At 39.8% G+C, this 17,881-nt stretch overlaps 1 protein-coding gene across 2 annotated transcripts in view; it reads right to left on the reverse strand.

The window, feature by feature from the left end:
* MGAT5B (alpha-1,6-mannosylglycoprotein 6-beta-N-acetylglucosaminyltransferase B) overlaps window positions 1-15,388 on the reverse strand; it is a 177,299-nt gene extending 161,911 nt beyond the window's left edge. For both annotated transcript variants that reach the window (XM_044672412.1, XM_044672410.1), the window contains exons 1-2: window positions 15,321-15,388; window positions 9,927-10,039 (exon numbers count right to left, since the gene is read on the reverse strand). In XM_044672412.1, coding sequence (XP_044528347.1) covers window positions 9,927-10,039; window positions 15,321-15,388 — 181 coding nt within the window. The remainder of the gene's footprint in view (window positions 1-9,926; window positions 10,040-15,320) is intronic.
* Window positions 15,389-17,881: the final 2,493 nt, after the last annotated feature.

Below are 17,881 nucleotides of genomic sequence, written 5' to 3' on the forward strand. Positions count from 1 at the left end.
GAATAAGAGAAAAACAGGACCAGTGGGTAGTTTTGTTCAATTTTAGTGGTCTTAATGAGGAAGTGAAAGGAGGGCAAAGAAAAAAAATGAGGAGGGGGTAAATTACATCTTCTCATAATGAGATGTGTGAAAAGAAAAACATACAAAAGTGGAGGAAGGAATACAGGTATCAGGCATCACATGAATCTCTCATATTTGAATCATCCAAAAAAAGGCTGAACACACACACAAATATATATATAATGCCCATAAAATTTGGTGAAGACTACAATTAATTCGTCATAGAAATAGGAAGGCATAGGGAGAAAAGGGAGAGTATTTTAGGAAGAAGAGTATTATTACTCCACTGAAAGAAAAGATGAAAAGGAGAGGTTCAGAGAAATCTGAAAAGATATGGATGAATTAATACACAGTGAAATGAGCAGAATTAGGAACACAATTGACTACAACATTGTAAAGAAAAATAACTTTTAATAATTTGTGAACTTTGATCAGTGCAAGACCAACTATGACTTCAAAAGAATAATAAAAAATTATGCTTTCATTTTCAGTTGGGTAATGTGTGGCTTTGTCTTGCTTAACTATGTTTAGTTGTTAGAAGAGAGACTCTTTTTCACAGTGGGCTAGAAAATTGAGGGGGAAGGTGGGGCTGACAATTATGATGCCAAATAAAAAAGGACAGAAATAGAAAGATGTCAATGAAACATTTTTAAAAAATGTTTAGGACAAAAGAAAATTCATAGAGGGACATAGACAAAGAGGACAGCTTTAACAAGCAATACATAATAGAAATTCATGGTTTCATATGCAATTCTCTTCTTATTCCTTCCACCTGGAAATGTTCATTTTTGCTGATGGTTTTCAAATTCAAAATAACAAAAAATTAAAATCTTGAAAAAGAAACCTAGGTATGCTTGCATGGTTCTAAAATTTTTATAACTCTGTGACTTGAAAGGTAATAATGTAGCATAGTGAAGTCTTCTGAGTTAAGAAGACCTAGATTTAAATCTCATCCCTGTTATATATTGAATATGTGAACCTTGGGAAATAATTTAATCTCTCACTGTTCTAGGCTATTCTCTAAGTCTATAAATTACAGAGAAAGTATCAACCTGAATTGAAAGCTTCATACCTTCTCACTTGATCTTCACAAGAGTTCTGTAAGGCAGTGATTTCAAACAAATACTTAGAAAACAAATTAACATCATCTATATTGTACTGCATTTTTATTAAACATTTCCTAATTGCATTTTAATCTGGTAGGGTACACTGGTGAGTTCTGTAGGCAACTTGAGGCAGTGGGCCCCAGTTTGACACTTCTGCTGTAAGGTGGTATAGATGTCATCATTTACATTTTAGTGATGAGGAAACAGAGAAATTAGGTGATTTCCCAAAACTTATATTTATGAAAGATTGTATGTAGAGCAGCAGGGTAGTGACAGTGACAGCTTAGGAGCCCAGAAGAGGAACCAGGAAATTGTGAGTTCAAGTTGTACCCTCTCCTGGCTTTGTGAATTCACTTAATCTCTTGGTGCTTTGGACAGTTCTCTAAATTGTAAAGAAGGCATCAGCCTAAATTGATAAAGATGTATCCTCATCCAGAAAATTACCTATTTCAATGAAATCACAGGGCCATATCTATCCTTATCTGCATATTTAGTGTGGCATAGGTGGAATTAGAACTCAAGTCTTCTGACTGGTAAGGATCTAGTGTTCTTTTTATTATGTACAGTTCCTCTAGGAATGATCTATAGGGATGTGACTTTTTAATACTCAGCCAACAATGTGATGGATAATTAAAAAGTGAAACGGATACCAACTGGTGACTGCTATTGACACTCAGAAGAATTCATTGTTAAGCGATATAGGTTCTGATTTATGCCCAGGTTTGAATCCAATCTGAAAGGGCTATTGGCATTCAGGCACTAGAATGACCATAATGACAATTTTAAAAACCATTTTTGGCATTTTAATAATTGAGGATGTGTATATAAAGGATATATCAGTACTGATCGCCTCTTTTATTTAAACTAACTTGTTCTATAGAATTTCAGACCTAAAGAACTGATAATGTACAACCTTAACAAAAACTGTAAAGCTCAAACTTAAATTTCAGATTGGATAATATCATGTACCAATTAACAGCTAAGTATGCTATTATGACCTAGTGATATTGAATACTGTAAATGCCCAAAGGGAAAGAAATAAAAGCAAGCCAGACAAAGAAAACTATAGACTAATATCTCTTAGGAAGTGACAGAAATTTTTTAATTAAAATATTAGCAAAAAGACCATAACAACATGTCAAAAAGATTATACATATCAGGAATGGAAGGTTGCTTGAGTATCAGGAAACTATAAACACATTAGATCATGTCAATAACTTTAGTTATTAATAAACAACAAAACAATAATAACCAAAGGATAATAATGATATAGAAAAGATTTTTATAAATCATAAAACTGATTTCTATTAAAAATACTAAAAAGCATTTGAACAAATGGAACTTTTCTTAATATAATAATTAATATCTGTCTAAAACTAATATATAGGATTATTTATAATGGAAAATCACAATAGGTCTTCTCAGAAGGTAAAGGGGAAAACAAAAGTGTCCATCTTCAATACTGTTTGATATAATCTAGAAGTTCCAGCTATATTAATGAGATAAGAGGAAATCAAGGAAAAAAGCATATGCAAAGAAAAATAAAAATTATCGTTTTTAGCAGCTAATACAATGGTTTAGCTGGGTAGCTCAGTGGAGTGAGAGTCAGTCCTAGAGACAGGAGGTCCTAGGTTCAAACCCGGCCTCAGCCACTTCCCAGCTGTGTGACCCTGGGCAAGTCACTTGACCCCCATTGCCCACCCTTACCACTCTTCCACCTATGAGACAATACACCGAAGTACAAGGGTTTAAAAAAAAAAATAGTACAGTGGAGAGGTATGAAAAAAGCCCTGTGGAATTTCCAGAAGAAAGTAACCATTACCAACTAGAGATATTAGGGGAAAATTCACAGAAGAGGTAGCATTTGAATTTGTCTTAAAAAAAAAAAAAAGACAGGTAGGAATTCCAAAATTTTGGGGGCAGCTGGGTGGCTCAGTGGATTGAGAGCCAGACCTAGAGACTGGAGGTCCTAGGTTCAAGTCCAGCCTCAGACACTTCCAACTGTGTGACCTTGGGCAAGTCACTTGACCCTTACCTATTGCCCACCCTTACCACTCCTGGGCCAAGGACAGTCCCTAGCCCGGATGAAAAAGGAGGAGGGTTGGGCGTGGGGCTAGCAACCCCACCCTGTAAAAACTACATCTGCTAAAGAAACTGCAACCTAAAGTAGGGGCAGCTGGGCTAGCTCAGTGGATTGAGAGCCAGGCCTAGAGACTAAAGGTCCTAGGTTCAAAACCCGGGCTCAGATACTTCCCAGCTGGGTGGCCCTGAGCGACTGTGTGACCCATTGCCTACTGGTTGTGGCCCTATGCTCCTAGAATGGAGTCCCAGGATAAAAAACAAAAAAACAATGGTTTACTTCAAGAACCTTAGAGAGCCAGTTTTTAAAATTAATAAACAATAACCTCAGCAAAGTTGAATAATGTAAAATAAGCCCACATATATTATTAGCATTTGAATATGTTTCCAACAGAATCCAGCAAGAAGAAAAAGAAGTTCCATTCAACATAACTGGATAATTTTAAAAATATTTAGGAATCTACCTACCAAAACACACACAGGAACTATAATACTTTTTACAAGAATAAAGACAAACCTAAATAATGAGGCTGAGTCAATAGAATGAAAATGACAATACCATCTAAATCAAATTTTTTTTTATTTCAGGTCCTACCAATCAAATTTTCAAAAAATTATTTTATAAAGCTAGAAGAAATAATGAAGTTCATCTGGAGGAATCAAAGCAAAATCTCAAGGAAAATAATGAACAAAATTCAGAAGTTAAGGGCCCTTCTAGTACCACATCTTGAACTATACTCCAAAGCAGTTATTATCAAAACTATTTGGTACCAGTTAAAAACTTTAAAAGCTGATAGGCAGAACAGATTAGATATATATTACCCTAAAGCAAATTAATATATTAGAATAGTGTATGGTAAACTCAAATATCTCAACCACTAGGTACTCATTATATGAAAAAAAAATTCTGGGAAGACTGTAAAGCAATTTCCAAATGATAAACAATCTCACACCATACACCAAGATAAATTCCAAATGAGATACCTGATTTAGATACAAACGGTCATGTTGCAAACAAATTAGAGGAGCCCTTTTGGAAACAGAAATAAGAAAACTGCTCATGACCAAACAAGAGATAGAGAAGAACAATTATAGGAGAGAAAATGGACAGATTTGATACATAAAATGAAAAAGGTCTTGCACAAACAAAACCGATACATTTAAAATGAGAAGGGAAACAGTTAATAAGGAAAAATATTTGCAGAAAGTTTCTCTGATAAGTCACATTTCCAAGAGTATATGTACATAAAAAAGGAAATGAGTCAAATTTATAAGAAATTGTTCCTCAATTGTCAAAAGATATTAATAGATGGTTTGCCAAGGAAGAACTCCAATCTATCAGAAAGCACATGAAAAACCTTCCAAATCACTAATATTTTTAAAAATGCAAATAAGGCAGCTCAGACAGTCTTTACCTCACACCAGTTGTTGGTATAGATGAAAAAAAAAATTTTTTTTTGAGGAAATGTAGAAAATGAGCATATTCCATTGTTGGTGAAACTTTGTATCAGTCCAGCCATTCTTAGAAGTAATTTGGAACTATGCTCCAGAAGTCACTTAATTGTGATTTTTTTACCCAACAGTACCATTTTAGAACAATGACTAACCATGATACTAGAGAACTAATGATAAAGAAAGCTAATCTCCCCCTGCAAGAGAGATGATGAGTTGAAGATGAAGAATGAGACAGACATTTTTGAATATGCTGAATGTAGGATTTTTTGGGGGGAGGGGTGGTTTTTTTTTGTTCCAAGGATTTTTTAAAATTAAAAAAAAATTGATGGGATGTGGAAGAGAAAGAGGGAGACAGGGAGAGAGTCCTTTCCCACAAAAATAAGAGAAGAGAGGAAGTCAGAAAGAAATGCAGACAAGCTGGAGAATTTTGAAAATTATATGTTGAAGTTAATATTTATTTGTATATAAATAACAAGTATTCATATGATATGGGTAATGAATAAACTATTAAATTCTTGAAATGAAAAGCAAGCTCTACATAGCTCACTTATCTTCAATCTTGCCCTATTAGCCACTTCTCTGATGTCTATAAAACATCTATCCCTCATGGCTAGGTATTGCCCTATATTCCCCTTCTCCCTCATCCCTTTTTTGTGGTTAAACTCCTTGAGAAAGCCTTCTACAATTGGTTTTCCTTTAACTTCCTTCACTTCTCTTCTTAACTCTACAGTCTGGCTTCCAACTTCATCAACTGAAACTGCTTCTTCCCTACCATTGATTTATTAATTGCTACCTCTGATGGCCACTTCATAATCTTCATCCTTAAATTTCTCAAGTGGCTTCTCTTCAGTCTTTGATACTGTTGATCTTGCTACTGTGTTCTCTCAGCTCTCCCCTCATTCTCTTCCTACCTATATAAAAACCACTCAGCCTCCTTTGCTGGATTTTCTTCCAGGTCTTACCCATTAATCTTAGGTGTCCCTTGATGCCTTCTCCTGGGCCCTCTTCTTTTCTTCTTCTTCTTCTATGCTAACTCATTTGACATTCTCATCAGTCCCCATGGATTCAATTTTCATCTCTAGACTAAGAAGTCTCAGATATGTTTATCTCTCTCCTGATCTCCAGTGTCACATCTCTAACTGCTTATTGGACATTTCCTACTGAATGGCTTAAGACATGTTAAACTTAACATGTGCAAAACTGAACACATTGTTTTCTGTTGCAAACCCTCCTCTCTTTCTAATTTTCTTTACTGTAAAGGGAATCACCATCTTCCCAGTCATGAAAATCCACCATCTAGGTTTCATCATTTTCTCACTCTTTCACCTTTTCCCCATATCCAAGTTGGTTGCCAAGTCCTGTTCATGCTACTTTCCTCCTATCTCCATCCATTTCTTGTTACCACCCTGATACAGGCCCTCATCATTTCACACATGGATCATTACAATAACTTTCCGGTTGATCTTCAATTCTCTTCCCATCCTTGTCCATCTTCCACTCAATTACCAAAGTAATCTTCTTAAAGTTCAGGTCTGAACATGTTATCTGCCACCCTACTCAATAAACTTCAGTGGCTCTCTACCACCTCCAGGAACAAATATAAACTCCTTTTTTGGATTTTAAAAGCACCTCATACAGCCCACTTTCCAGTAATTTCCAGTCTTACTCCATTCTACATGCTCTATGACCCTATGGTACTGGCCTCCTTCTTGGTCCTTGCACAAGACACTCTATTCCCTGACTTCATGCATTTTCACTGACTGTCTAAATCTAGAATGTTCTTCCTCCTCACCTTCATAGCATACTCTTCGAGGAAAAAGGAATTCTCAACTAAAATCTCACCTTCTGCAAGAAGTCTCCTTCCTTTTATTGCCTTCACTCTGGAATTACCTCCACTTGACCCTGTAAATAAGAGTGTGTACTAATAGTTTGCCTATTGTCTTCCCCATTAAAAAGTGAGTTTCTAGAGGCTGGGGATTGGATTTTGTTTTTCTTTGGATTCTGTTATTTAGCATGATACCTGGTAAATAGTAAGAGCTTAATAAATGTATATTGACTGATATTAGAGATTCATAGTTTCCTATAAAATCCTTTTCTCTTCAACAATGTATATGCTCATCTTGTTCAGAGGGTGCTAAGTGCTGAATCAAAAATGGGGGGGGGCAATCAAGTAGAAAAGGTAGAGAACAGAAATTATCAAGAATTCTGATCAAAAAACGCCTAAGGGGGAAGCAGGAAGCAAGAAAGAAGCAGCAAAGCTGAGCAGGAAGTCCCAGGTAGAAACAGAAACCTAACAGTGTAAACTCCAGAGGACAAAAGAAGACTACCTAGTTCTCTGGAGAAGTCCCAAGAGAAAGAAACCATCCAGTGCCCTGATCAAGGAGTTCCTGGGGGGGGGGGCAGAAGTCTACCTAGTACCCTCATTAAGGTCATTAACATCTGACAGGGCACACTGAAGCATGCAAGCACTCTGAGTGTAAATACACTAAGGAAAATGGAAGCCTGAGACAAGAACCAAAGAAAGTGAGATTAGGGCCAAACAGGACCTGACCACCCCATCTAAGAATCTGGGAGCAGGCAGAGACTTTCCATGGCACAAAGTCCCAAATCAAGAATTGAGCTTAGAGACATGAGAAAAAAGAAAAACATCAAACACTTACGAAGAAATGTAAAAAATTTGTAATTTATATTTGTAAATATAAAGAATTGCATAAGAAGAAAATCTACACAAGAATAACACCACAGCAACTATAAGTAGAACTCACTTTTAAAAAAATCCCTTACCTTCCATCTTAAAATCAATATTAAGTATCAGTTCCAAGGCAGAAGAATGGTAAGGGCTAGGCAATGAGGGTTAGGTTAAGTGACTTGTCCAGGGTCAAACAAGGAGGAAGTGTCTCAGGTCAGATTTGAACTCAAGACTTTCCATCTCCATGCCTGGCTTTCTAGTCACTGAGCCACCTAGCTGCAGATCTCACATTTAAAAAAAATAGCTTGGCTCTGAGGTATCACCTCACACCTAGCAGATTGGCTAAAATGAAAGAAGGGGAGAGTAATGAATGTTGGAGGGGATGTGGCAAAATTGGGACATTAATGCATTGCTGGTGGAGCTGTGAACTGATCCGGCCATTCTGGCTGGCAATTTGGGGTCATGCTCAGAGGGCTGTAAAAGACTGCCTGCCCTTTGATCCAGCCATACCATTGCTGGGTTTGTACCCCAAAGAGATCATAGATAAACAGACTTGTACGAAAATATTCATAGCTGCGCTTTTTGTGGTGGCAACAAATTGGAAAAGGAGGGTATGTCCTTCAATTGGGGAATGGCTGAACAAACTGTGGTATATGCGGGTGATGGAATACTATTGTGCTAAAAGGAATAATAAACTGGAGAAGTTCCAGGCGAACTGGAGAGACCTCCGGGAACTGATGCAGAGCGAAAGAAGCAGAGCCAGAAGAACTCTATACACAGAGACTGACATTCTGTGGTAAAATCGAATGTAATGGACCTCTGAACCAGCAGCAATACAATGACCCAGGACAATTCTGAGGGATTTATGGTAAAGATGCTACCCACATTCAGAGGAAGGACTGCAGGAGAGGAAACATATAAGAAAAACAACTGCTTGAACGCATGGGTTGGGGTGGACATGATTGGGGGTGTAGACTCGAAACTATCACACCAATGCAACTACCAACAATTTGGAAATTGGTCTCGATCAAGGACACATGACAAAACTAGTGGAAATGCGCATGGGTAGCGGGGTGCGGGGGGGGGGTTGAAGGGGAAAGGAGGAGCATGAATCATGTAACCATGTTAAAAATGAATATTAATAAATGTAAAAAAAAATAGCTTGGCCATACAAGAACTACAAGAACACTTGGAATAAATAAACTATGAGGTAAAAAAAAATAAATTAAATGATTAATGAAAACTGGACCACAAAGGAGAGAATTGGAAGGAGAATTAATAGTTAAGAATAAAAGGTGGTAAACCTAACCCAAGAAATAAAACTCCCTAAAAAATTAGAATGAGAGGCAGCTAGATAGCTCAGTGGATAGAGAGGCAGGTCTGGAGATGGGAGGTCCTAGGTTCAAATCTGACTTCAGTCACTTCCTAGCTGTGTGACACTGAACAAGTCACTTAACCTTAGAATTGATACTAAGAATTGTTCCATGGCTTGGAACAATTCTTAGTATCAATTCTAAGGCTGAAATGAAGTGTTTAAATAATTAAAATGAGCCATAGATGTTATGTTATGCAATATAATCTATCATTGCTTCTTACCCTATTCAACACCATGGTATGGTAGAAACATCAAAGAAATATGAAGGCCATTTGGCCCAATTCTGACATTAACCAGATTTTCAAACTTGAAAAAGTTACTTCTGAACTTAGCATAGTACCTGGCACTTCTGGGTAATTAATAAATGTATTTGAATGATTTCCCTTGGCTGAGACTCAGTTTCTTCCTTTGTCAAATGAGAGTCTAACTAGACCAGGTAGTCTCTGAGGACCTACCTAGCTCCGACACTCCAAAATGCTATGAGTCTTATGAGATGGTGTTCTGTCAAGAGGAACATTCCCTAAGCTAGTGGAGAAGATCATTCAGATCACCTTAGAAGCTAGACAAAGAAACCTACAACACAGGCAAACTTGTCAGTGGGATCAGAGTCCAAAAAACTAGTTCCTAGACAGACCTGTTTTCTGCCCTCAACAAAAACCAAAGCCCCATACTGAGGTGAGCAAAAGTCACAAGGGTTTATAGAGTTATAGAGATAAGCTTTGTTTAAAGGCCATTGCAACCATTGCTTTTCAATTCAATGTAAGTGAGCAAATATTTATTAAATATCTACTATGTGCAAAGTATTGTGTTCCATTCTGCAAAGAATAAATCTTTATTTTTTGCATACTTGCTAAGGCCCTTAGCATGGGAATATAGGGCAGAAAATGTTTAGAAGATTTCATGCAAGCAGAAGTAGCATGCATGTCTCACCCATACACATTGCTCATGCAGCTTCAACCACCAACCCCTATCCCCAGAAGCTCCCACCCATGGGCCAGGATACCCCATATATGCCATGCAGGCCTGTATGGCTCATCTCTTAGAGAAAGCAATGGGATTACTGGGCCTGTACCTTCAGGAACACTCCCATCCATCCCCCAACAAGCACATACACCCATATCCTATACCCTCACCCTCCACTAAAGGCTCCTGCCCAAGGTACCTTCAGTGTGGACTGTAAAAGGTGAATCCCCCAAACGTCTGGCAGAGAACTGGCCTCCCAAGGATGTCATCAGGAAGCAGAGTGTGAAGAAACCGATTCCCAGAACAAATAGCCTGCAAGGGAATGGGGTTGAGGGGGCAGGGCAAAGCAAAGGGGCCAGTCAGCTATGCATGTCTCCTTTGGGACTCATAGCAGATCTGCACACAGTAGGGGTCTGGGCTCTACATATTTATAAGATAGACAGAAGGCATCTGTGGCACACCAAAAAGAATACCAGATAATGAGACCCGAGTTCTAATACCAGCTTTTAATACTCTAATAGCATACTCTGATAGTTCTCTAAGATTTATAAAGTGTTTTTTGTCATTACTGCATTTGATGATCCCTAAGAAAAATAAGGTCTATCATGCATCATTCAAGGTTTCATACCAGTGCCAACATATCCCTGTTCTTCCCAGACTCTAGGCTTCCAAGTTCCTCTTCCAGGCTGGCCCACTTTCCCTCCAGTGTAGATTGCCTACCCCATCTCATCTGCACTATAAATGATGTGCAGAAGCAGCACTAGCTTCACTGAACACTGAACCCATCCAAAGAAAATACCCTTTGCTCTCCTAGTCTACTTCAGTTTCTGAAACTCATCCTTTCTTATCAACAAACTTCCTTTGTCCAAAATCTCTTCCTCTCACATTCCTTCCATCTCATGGTATTTACTGAAGTCTAGTTTTCTCTTAATGACACCACCTTTCTTGGCCACCTCTCCAAATTCGACTACTCATCTTCTCAGACCCCCAGCATACAAGGCCAGAAGGAGGAACTGATCATGCTCTTTGCTCCATAATGTCCATTTTAGTCTTCTCTTTATTACTATCACTCAGTAATTACATCTTCTTTTAAAGTTGCCTTCATCTTGCCCAGACCCTTATTACTTATTACTGTTATTTTTAAACCAGTTGTCTGAAAAAAGCTAGATAACCATTTGCCAGATAAACTGTTGAGGGAATTCTTGATCACATAGAAATTGTACTAGCTAGCCTCTGAGGTAATAATGGAAGTACCATTTTCTATTTCCTAAGGAGAAGACTATATGGAAACAGAGTATATAGATATTTGAAACAAATAGGTGGAGATTACATTGTCGGTGTGATTGGAGGGCGGGAAGAAGGAACTCTTCCTTTTTTGGCAAAAAGGGGCCTTTGGAAAACTATCCTTCATAGAATTTTACTGAAACTAAAACTAATGTCCAGGCCATATCATGCCTCTAGGCATCCTCCTAGGATGAAAATAGTAAAATCATAAAGTAGGAACAATAGTAGCAATAATATAAAACTTTTATTCAGGAACAAGTCTGATGCTGTCCTAGCTAACCAACAATCCTCTCTCTAAATTCAGATCCAAGGATAAGAATAGATTCCATCTAGTTAAAGATTTCCCCATTTTGTTTTTCAGTACCTCCTCTCCTGAGTTCAAAGAACCCTTAGTCAGCAGCAAATCCATTAAAAGGCAAGGAGCAACTAGGGCTTTGCTCTGGGTCTGTTGATTTCTGTGAGTCATGATTCCTACCTGTGGCAAATGTACCTCATCTATCTGTAATGGGCCTTGGAGAATCATAAGGCCTTGGAGAGGAAGTAGAAGTCCATTCTATCTGCTGTTGGTGTCTTGGGGCATGCTTCCTTTCCCCATCATCCAGGATCCTCTCACCAAGAGTCTTATTAATATCACACATTTCTGATGGGCTTCTACTCAACCATGTTATTAAGGATGCCTACAGTCAGTCATGGGATCAGCAGAAATGGCAGTGATGTCCTTTGTGGTATCCCAAAGTTTCTGTCCCTTCACCTTGAATGGTGAAAGTATTCACATTTATAAAGGAAGTGGTAAGGTGAACACTCATTAGGGCTTTTCTTTATGATAAAGTGATTACTCTTCATGGCCTTGCTCTACTCTATTTTTTTTTGTGCCCCCTCCTTTAAAACTACAAAGCATTAAATCCATTATTAAAATGACTCTCTGGTTTGAAGTCTGTACCTTCAATGCAAGTATGAAAAGAAAAGAGGCCATAATAGCTTGAGTGTATCTTCCTGGGTTCTTCCTAAGGTTTGGAGCCCTTTTTGGACAGAACTGAACTGTCAGAACTCTAAAAGAAGTTCTTCATAGTACACTAGAAAAACCAACTTTTTAGAAAGCCAAACTCCTGGATTCTCAAAGATTCCAAGAACTGGTCCAATTTGCCAGATAGCCAGGTTCTAAGAAGAGTCTGTTTCTGTCCCTAGGAATCATTAAATAAACAAACATTTATTAACTACCTAATAGGAGCCAGGAACTACAAAGGGGGAAAAAAGTAAAAACATCTACTATCTTTAAGGAATTTACATTTCTATGGGGAAATTTTTGTGTGTAACTATATGTATGTAAGTACATATATATATATATAAAACGATGGAACTAGCAGCTTAGGATCAAAGAATTGCCTCCTCCTGAAGGTGGTGCTTGATCTGAGTCTTAAAAGAAGCCAGGAATTCTAAGAATTGGAGGTTGGGAGGGAGAGTATTCCAGGCATGGTAAAACTATGACTAGAAACAGTGACTAGACATGAAATGTTGAGGAACACTAAATAGGCCTGAATGGGTTAACTGTATAATTCATGGAGAAGATGTGGAATAGTCTTTTTACATTCCACTAGAAAGGTAGGAAGGTAGAAGATGTGGAATAGTCTTTTTACATTCCACTAGAAAGGTAGGAAGAGGCCAGGTTATAAAGCTCTTTAAATGGCAAATAAAATACTGCATAATTTACCTTAGAGGTAATAAGTAACCACTGGAGTTTATTGAATAGTGGAGTAAAATGAAATCATATTGGCAGCTGTGTGAGACTGGATTAGAATCAAAGAGACCAATTAGGTTATTGCAATAGTTCAACTTTGTAGATAGCATTTTTAAGAAGTTCAGCTGAGAAGAGTAGGAGAGATATTGCATAATAGCTGTCATAAATGATAGAATATGATGAGGATTTTAAGGATGAGGGATATGTGCATATTTCTAAAAAGCAGAGACAGAACCAATAGATAGAGTTTTGACATTAAATTGAGGACAATGGTGGAGAAAATCTGTAGTAGTAGATATGGGATAGAATTGAATGCTTGTAGTAGAGGGTGTCTCAACAAGTAGAAGGGCCATGTCATTGGGGAAAAAGAGGAAATAGTGAGATATTAGAAAGATGTGAGATAAGGAATAAGAGAAAAAGGAGAGGGACTCTCAAAGAATAGTCCGTCTCTCTGCTGATCTGTCTCTATCTGTGTCTGTTTGTCTTCCTGTCTCTCACCCATTTGTTGCATGTGTTGGTGAAATATGAGCCTAATCCTCAGCAGATTTGGGCTGGAAAGAACCAGGAAGCTGTCCATGGTTCTTGAAGGATTGCCCCAGCTTTGTCTTTGGTTTCTAAACTCATCCAATACACCCATTTTCATTAATCCAGGATGTTGGTTTCTTCTGCATTTTATGGTTGGAAAGAGAAAAGGTTGGCAATTCTTACTATAATGGAAGAGAGGAAGGGAACTTAATGATCTTTCAAGGTTCCTGAAAGATAGGGAACAGGATTTCCTACCAAGGCTGAAGAGCTTGAGCTATTAACTTGCTGCACAATGTTAGTAGGATACTATTTCCATTCTGAACCTCAGTTTCATCTTATGAAAAAATTAAAAAATTTAGCTGAGAGAGCCTTAAGAGCTCCTCCAGCTCTAACAGTCTATGAATCTAGCTTCAGAGACCCCCTTCTGTACCTTACCCCCTGGAGTAAGCAGAACCACAGCCACTCTTCTACACTCCTGGAAGAACCTGCTTTCGAGACGCACCAAAAGACTGGTGTGAGGTCTTTGAATTCAGCTGTCTGGAGTCTATCTTGCTAAGATGGAGGGAGGTCCACCTGAATGAAGAGGGAAAGGAACTGCAGGGGGCCATGAGGCAATATCCTCCAAATATAGCTCCATAAGGGGTTTCCTGAACCTATTGGATATAAGGTGGGATAAGAGCAAAATAACTCGGCTTGCAGTTAGTTCCATCCCATAATACTTGGGTTGGGCTGTAATTCTCTTTGCTCAGGCCTTTTGCTCAACCCCGGTTCCCATGCTCTCTAACCCATTGGTTGAAGTTCCCCAACTTGTTGCCATATCCCTATTCCGAAGCCCCCTGGTATTACCTCAGTCCACTCTCCCTGCTGGTCTTCTTTCCCTTCCCCCCTCCCCCACACTGCCTCTCTTGCCTTCTCGCAGCTGCGCTCTTGGATATTCAATTCCAATTCGGTCTTTGCACCCAGCCCCAAATCTGGCTCATGAACTCCCAGGAGGTCCTAGCACAAGCCTTACTGCTTAGGAATAACGCTGGCTTCCCTGAAAGGAACCAATTCACTGACAAAAATGGGGATAAGCAAATGCTAGGGCAGAGGAGAGCAACCCAGAAGTGACTGACCCCTCATGCCCAGGCCAAAGCTGAGGGAAGGAGAAATGGTGTCTGCACTCTCCTACTCTCTTTTTTTGGGCTTAAGGCTCCATACCCTTTCACCCCCAGAGTTCTGCCTCTAGGGTCAGCACTCAGTTATCTCCAGGCACTTAGTCCGTTCTACTACCTTTGGGTGTCCTCCGCAGCCTTGCCATTTCCATAATCCAAAATCAAGTGGGAAGTGAGTAGTAGGTCTCCCACAATTTTCTGAGGCTCAAACCTGGAAAATCTCCTATTGGAAAAAGACTACTGTTCCCAATGTTCCAATCTCAGCCCACTCTCACCTCAGCCCAATGCGAAGAACCCAGAAACAGAATGGAAATTAGAAGTGAATTTGATTAGAGGAAAAGATGTGATGGGAAAAGGAGGGAGAACACAAAAGAAGGGTGCAGCCTGGAGCATGGACTCCTCCCGTGTGGTGTGCACATAATTGAGATAACTTTATGGACTAAAGGCAAGGGCCAGTGAAAGACTGCATAGCTTATTGAGGGAAAGGATTAGGTTGATCCTGGCAGATTCCCACTCCCAAGAAGCCCAAAGGCAGCTACTACCTCAATGGAGCTTTTGATTCCTTCCTCCTGAACCACACGTAGGTACGCGCGCGGGCACACACACACACACACACACACACACACACACACACACACACACACACTCATACACACACCCCTCCAGACCTCAAAATTGTCTCCATGTTCAGACAGAAGTCCACAGTCATCTTTTGCTTTCCACCTATTCACCTCCACCCTGCCTAGTTACCAATACCCACTGCCCTTCCCCTCTGGAGTTTGATTAATTGGGATCAGACACCCCCACCCACAGTCAGGGGGACAGAAATCACCCCTCCCCCATCCAACCCACATCCTTAAAAACCCTCAAAGAGACGGGTATTAAAGAACTTTACCTAAAGGGTCTCAAGGTGACCAGACATCTTCTGACCATTATTTTCCCATCGGAATTGACTGTGATCATTGTTCGAACTTGCTTCCAAAAAGAGCCAGAGACACACACACACACAAAGGAGGTGGGGACCCAATCCCAGGTTCTGTTCCAGGGGGTCGAAGAGCAAGAGGACACGAACCCCCTCCTACCTGCCGCCCCCAAATCCAAGTTCCCAGGATCACGTGGTCACTGTGGGGTTCCAGGCTTTGCAGACAGACCCGTCTTCCCCTAGACTCTTCGAATGGGGAACTGTCCTCAACTGGCAATCCGAACAAGGGGGTCGGAGATGTGGTGGGGGGATAGTGAGAGTAGGCGACGGAGGGGGCGGAGTGGGGTGTAGCTGACTAAGTGCTGCGCACACCCAGGCTCCCTTATAGACCAAGCTTCTCCCTTCAAGGACTCCAATACCGGACCACGAGGCTATGCTAAAGTACTATTGGTCTTCCCTCCTCGGGCTTCCTCATCTCCGATGCCAACCCAACACCTCGATGCCAGACCCCGGAGCTGTGGCAGTCCACCTGCTGGCTTCTTTCCCTGCTCTGCCTTGGGCTAGAGACTGGCTCCTCTTCCCTCCAGATGCGCATTCCGTTCAGGGGCCTGGCTGGATGCTCCCATTGCTCCAAAGAAGTTGCTTGTTTGGTAGCAGGTACTCTTGACTCTATGGCTCTGTTCACTCCTACGTATCTGGCCCAAGCGCTGCTGCGCTAAGCCTAGTCTGCATTGTATCCTACTGTGGAGGTTGCAAAGCCTTTGCTGCTACCCCCACCCTTCCACTCTGTACCCCACTCCCCAACCCTAGCTGCCACAGCATTACATTGGGGCGCTATCTCCACCTAGTGGTGAAAGTTAATAGGTGTCTCCCAGTCCTCCTCCCATTCACTCCCATCCCCCCTTTCCCTTTCTGTTCTAGATTAGGGACAAAGCTAGTAAGACAGGTTCCTTCTTTAGAACCAGATGCTTGTGACCTTGGTGGAGCCCCTCTTCTTCCAGACCCTGGCCACTGTCCCGTCTCCCTGGCTTCCCACACAAGGTAAGCATTTAATAATAACCAGACTCGGACACATGAGTGAGAGAAGACAGATTCTCAGATTGAAGATTGAAGGCTCTTGTCTCAGTATGTATGATCACTTTGTAAAGTGTCTACTCGATTTCTGATGTAGAACACTGGGTTGGTAACATTTTCATATGTATTGGGGTGTGTTCCACAACCTCACTCCAATGAATAGAATTGCAGAAGGTCTAGACATGCTTCTGGATCAATCAAAAGTGTAAACAAGATAGAAAGTCCTAGAACCTTTTCAACCATAAGTGTAAAATTGGGGTGAAAAACTCAATCAGAGAATGGTGAAGTACTTTGATCACTGGATGAAATCAGATACAACAAATATATTAGGAATCTATTAGGAGTAGTTGAAAGAATTATAGTAGATAGGGCATTGGACCCAGAGTCAGAAAGACCTGAATTCAAATCCAGCTTCAGATATTTACTAGCTGTGTGACCCTGTCTGCTTCAGTTTCCCCAATTATAAAATGGGGGTAATAACAGCATGTACCTCCTATAGTTGTTATGAGGTTTAAATGAGATAACATTTGTAAAAGGCTTGACACATAGTAGACTCTTAATACTTTTTTCATTTCTTCTTTCCAATGTGAAGAAGAATTGGGGAAGCAGCTCTAAAGAAAATGTTTAAGAATATTAGAGAATAAGAGTTCTTCTAAAGCAAGGATTCTAAATCTTTTTTGTGTCATGGACCTCTTTGACAGTTTGATAAAGTCTATAAATTTTTATTCACAAGAGTTTTGAAATGCATAAAACAAAATACATGAAATTACAAAAGAAACCAACTATACAGAAATCCAGTTATCAAAAAAAAATTTTTAAGTTCACATATCCCAGGCCGAGAAGCTCTTTTTGAGAGTGATCCCCGAGTCACCTCCACGGGGCTTCTCTCACATCTGGGGATATGGCTCAATCACATCACTCAGAAAAGCTTGAAAGCCTTTCTTAATGAGACAAAAATGGATACCAGATGTACCCAAAAGATCAAATTTCCTAGCTAAGCTTCTAAATTTTTAATTCTCATTAATGTTCTTCCCAGAATAAAAATGTTCAAAATATTATCCATGGTTCTAATATGCTTAGGCTTGTTTCTTTATTAGAAAAGATTATTTGTGCCTACTTAAGGCACATGCCAGATAGAGGAATCCTATCTATATAAAAGTATGAGAGATAGTATGGTAGGATCTATTGCGTATTTGCAACAAAATCAGAAAACCTGGGTTCATAACTTGTCTTTTGACCCTTTATTAGCTTTCTAACTAGTGATTGGGGTCAATGGGGTACTGTGAGGTCTTGCTGAGCCTTTTTTAGGCTGCTCATCTACCTATGGTGACGATCTTTCACCCAGTTCTCACCTGTGACTCCAAGAAGCTGTAGCACATGCAGCAGACACACCTTGGTAAAACCATTTAGACAGATGGGCTAAACTGGGTTGAGGGTAACTGACAGGCCTCAAACCCTTC

Source organism: Gracilinanus agilis, chromosome 4, assembly GCF_016433145.1.
Source record: "Gracilinanus agilis isolate LMUSP501 chromosome 4, AgileGrace, whole genome shotgun sequence".
Classification (NCBI taxonomy): Eukaryota; Metazoa; Chordata; class Mammalia; order Didelphimorphia; family Didelphidae; genus Gracilinanus; species Gracilinanus agilis.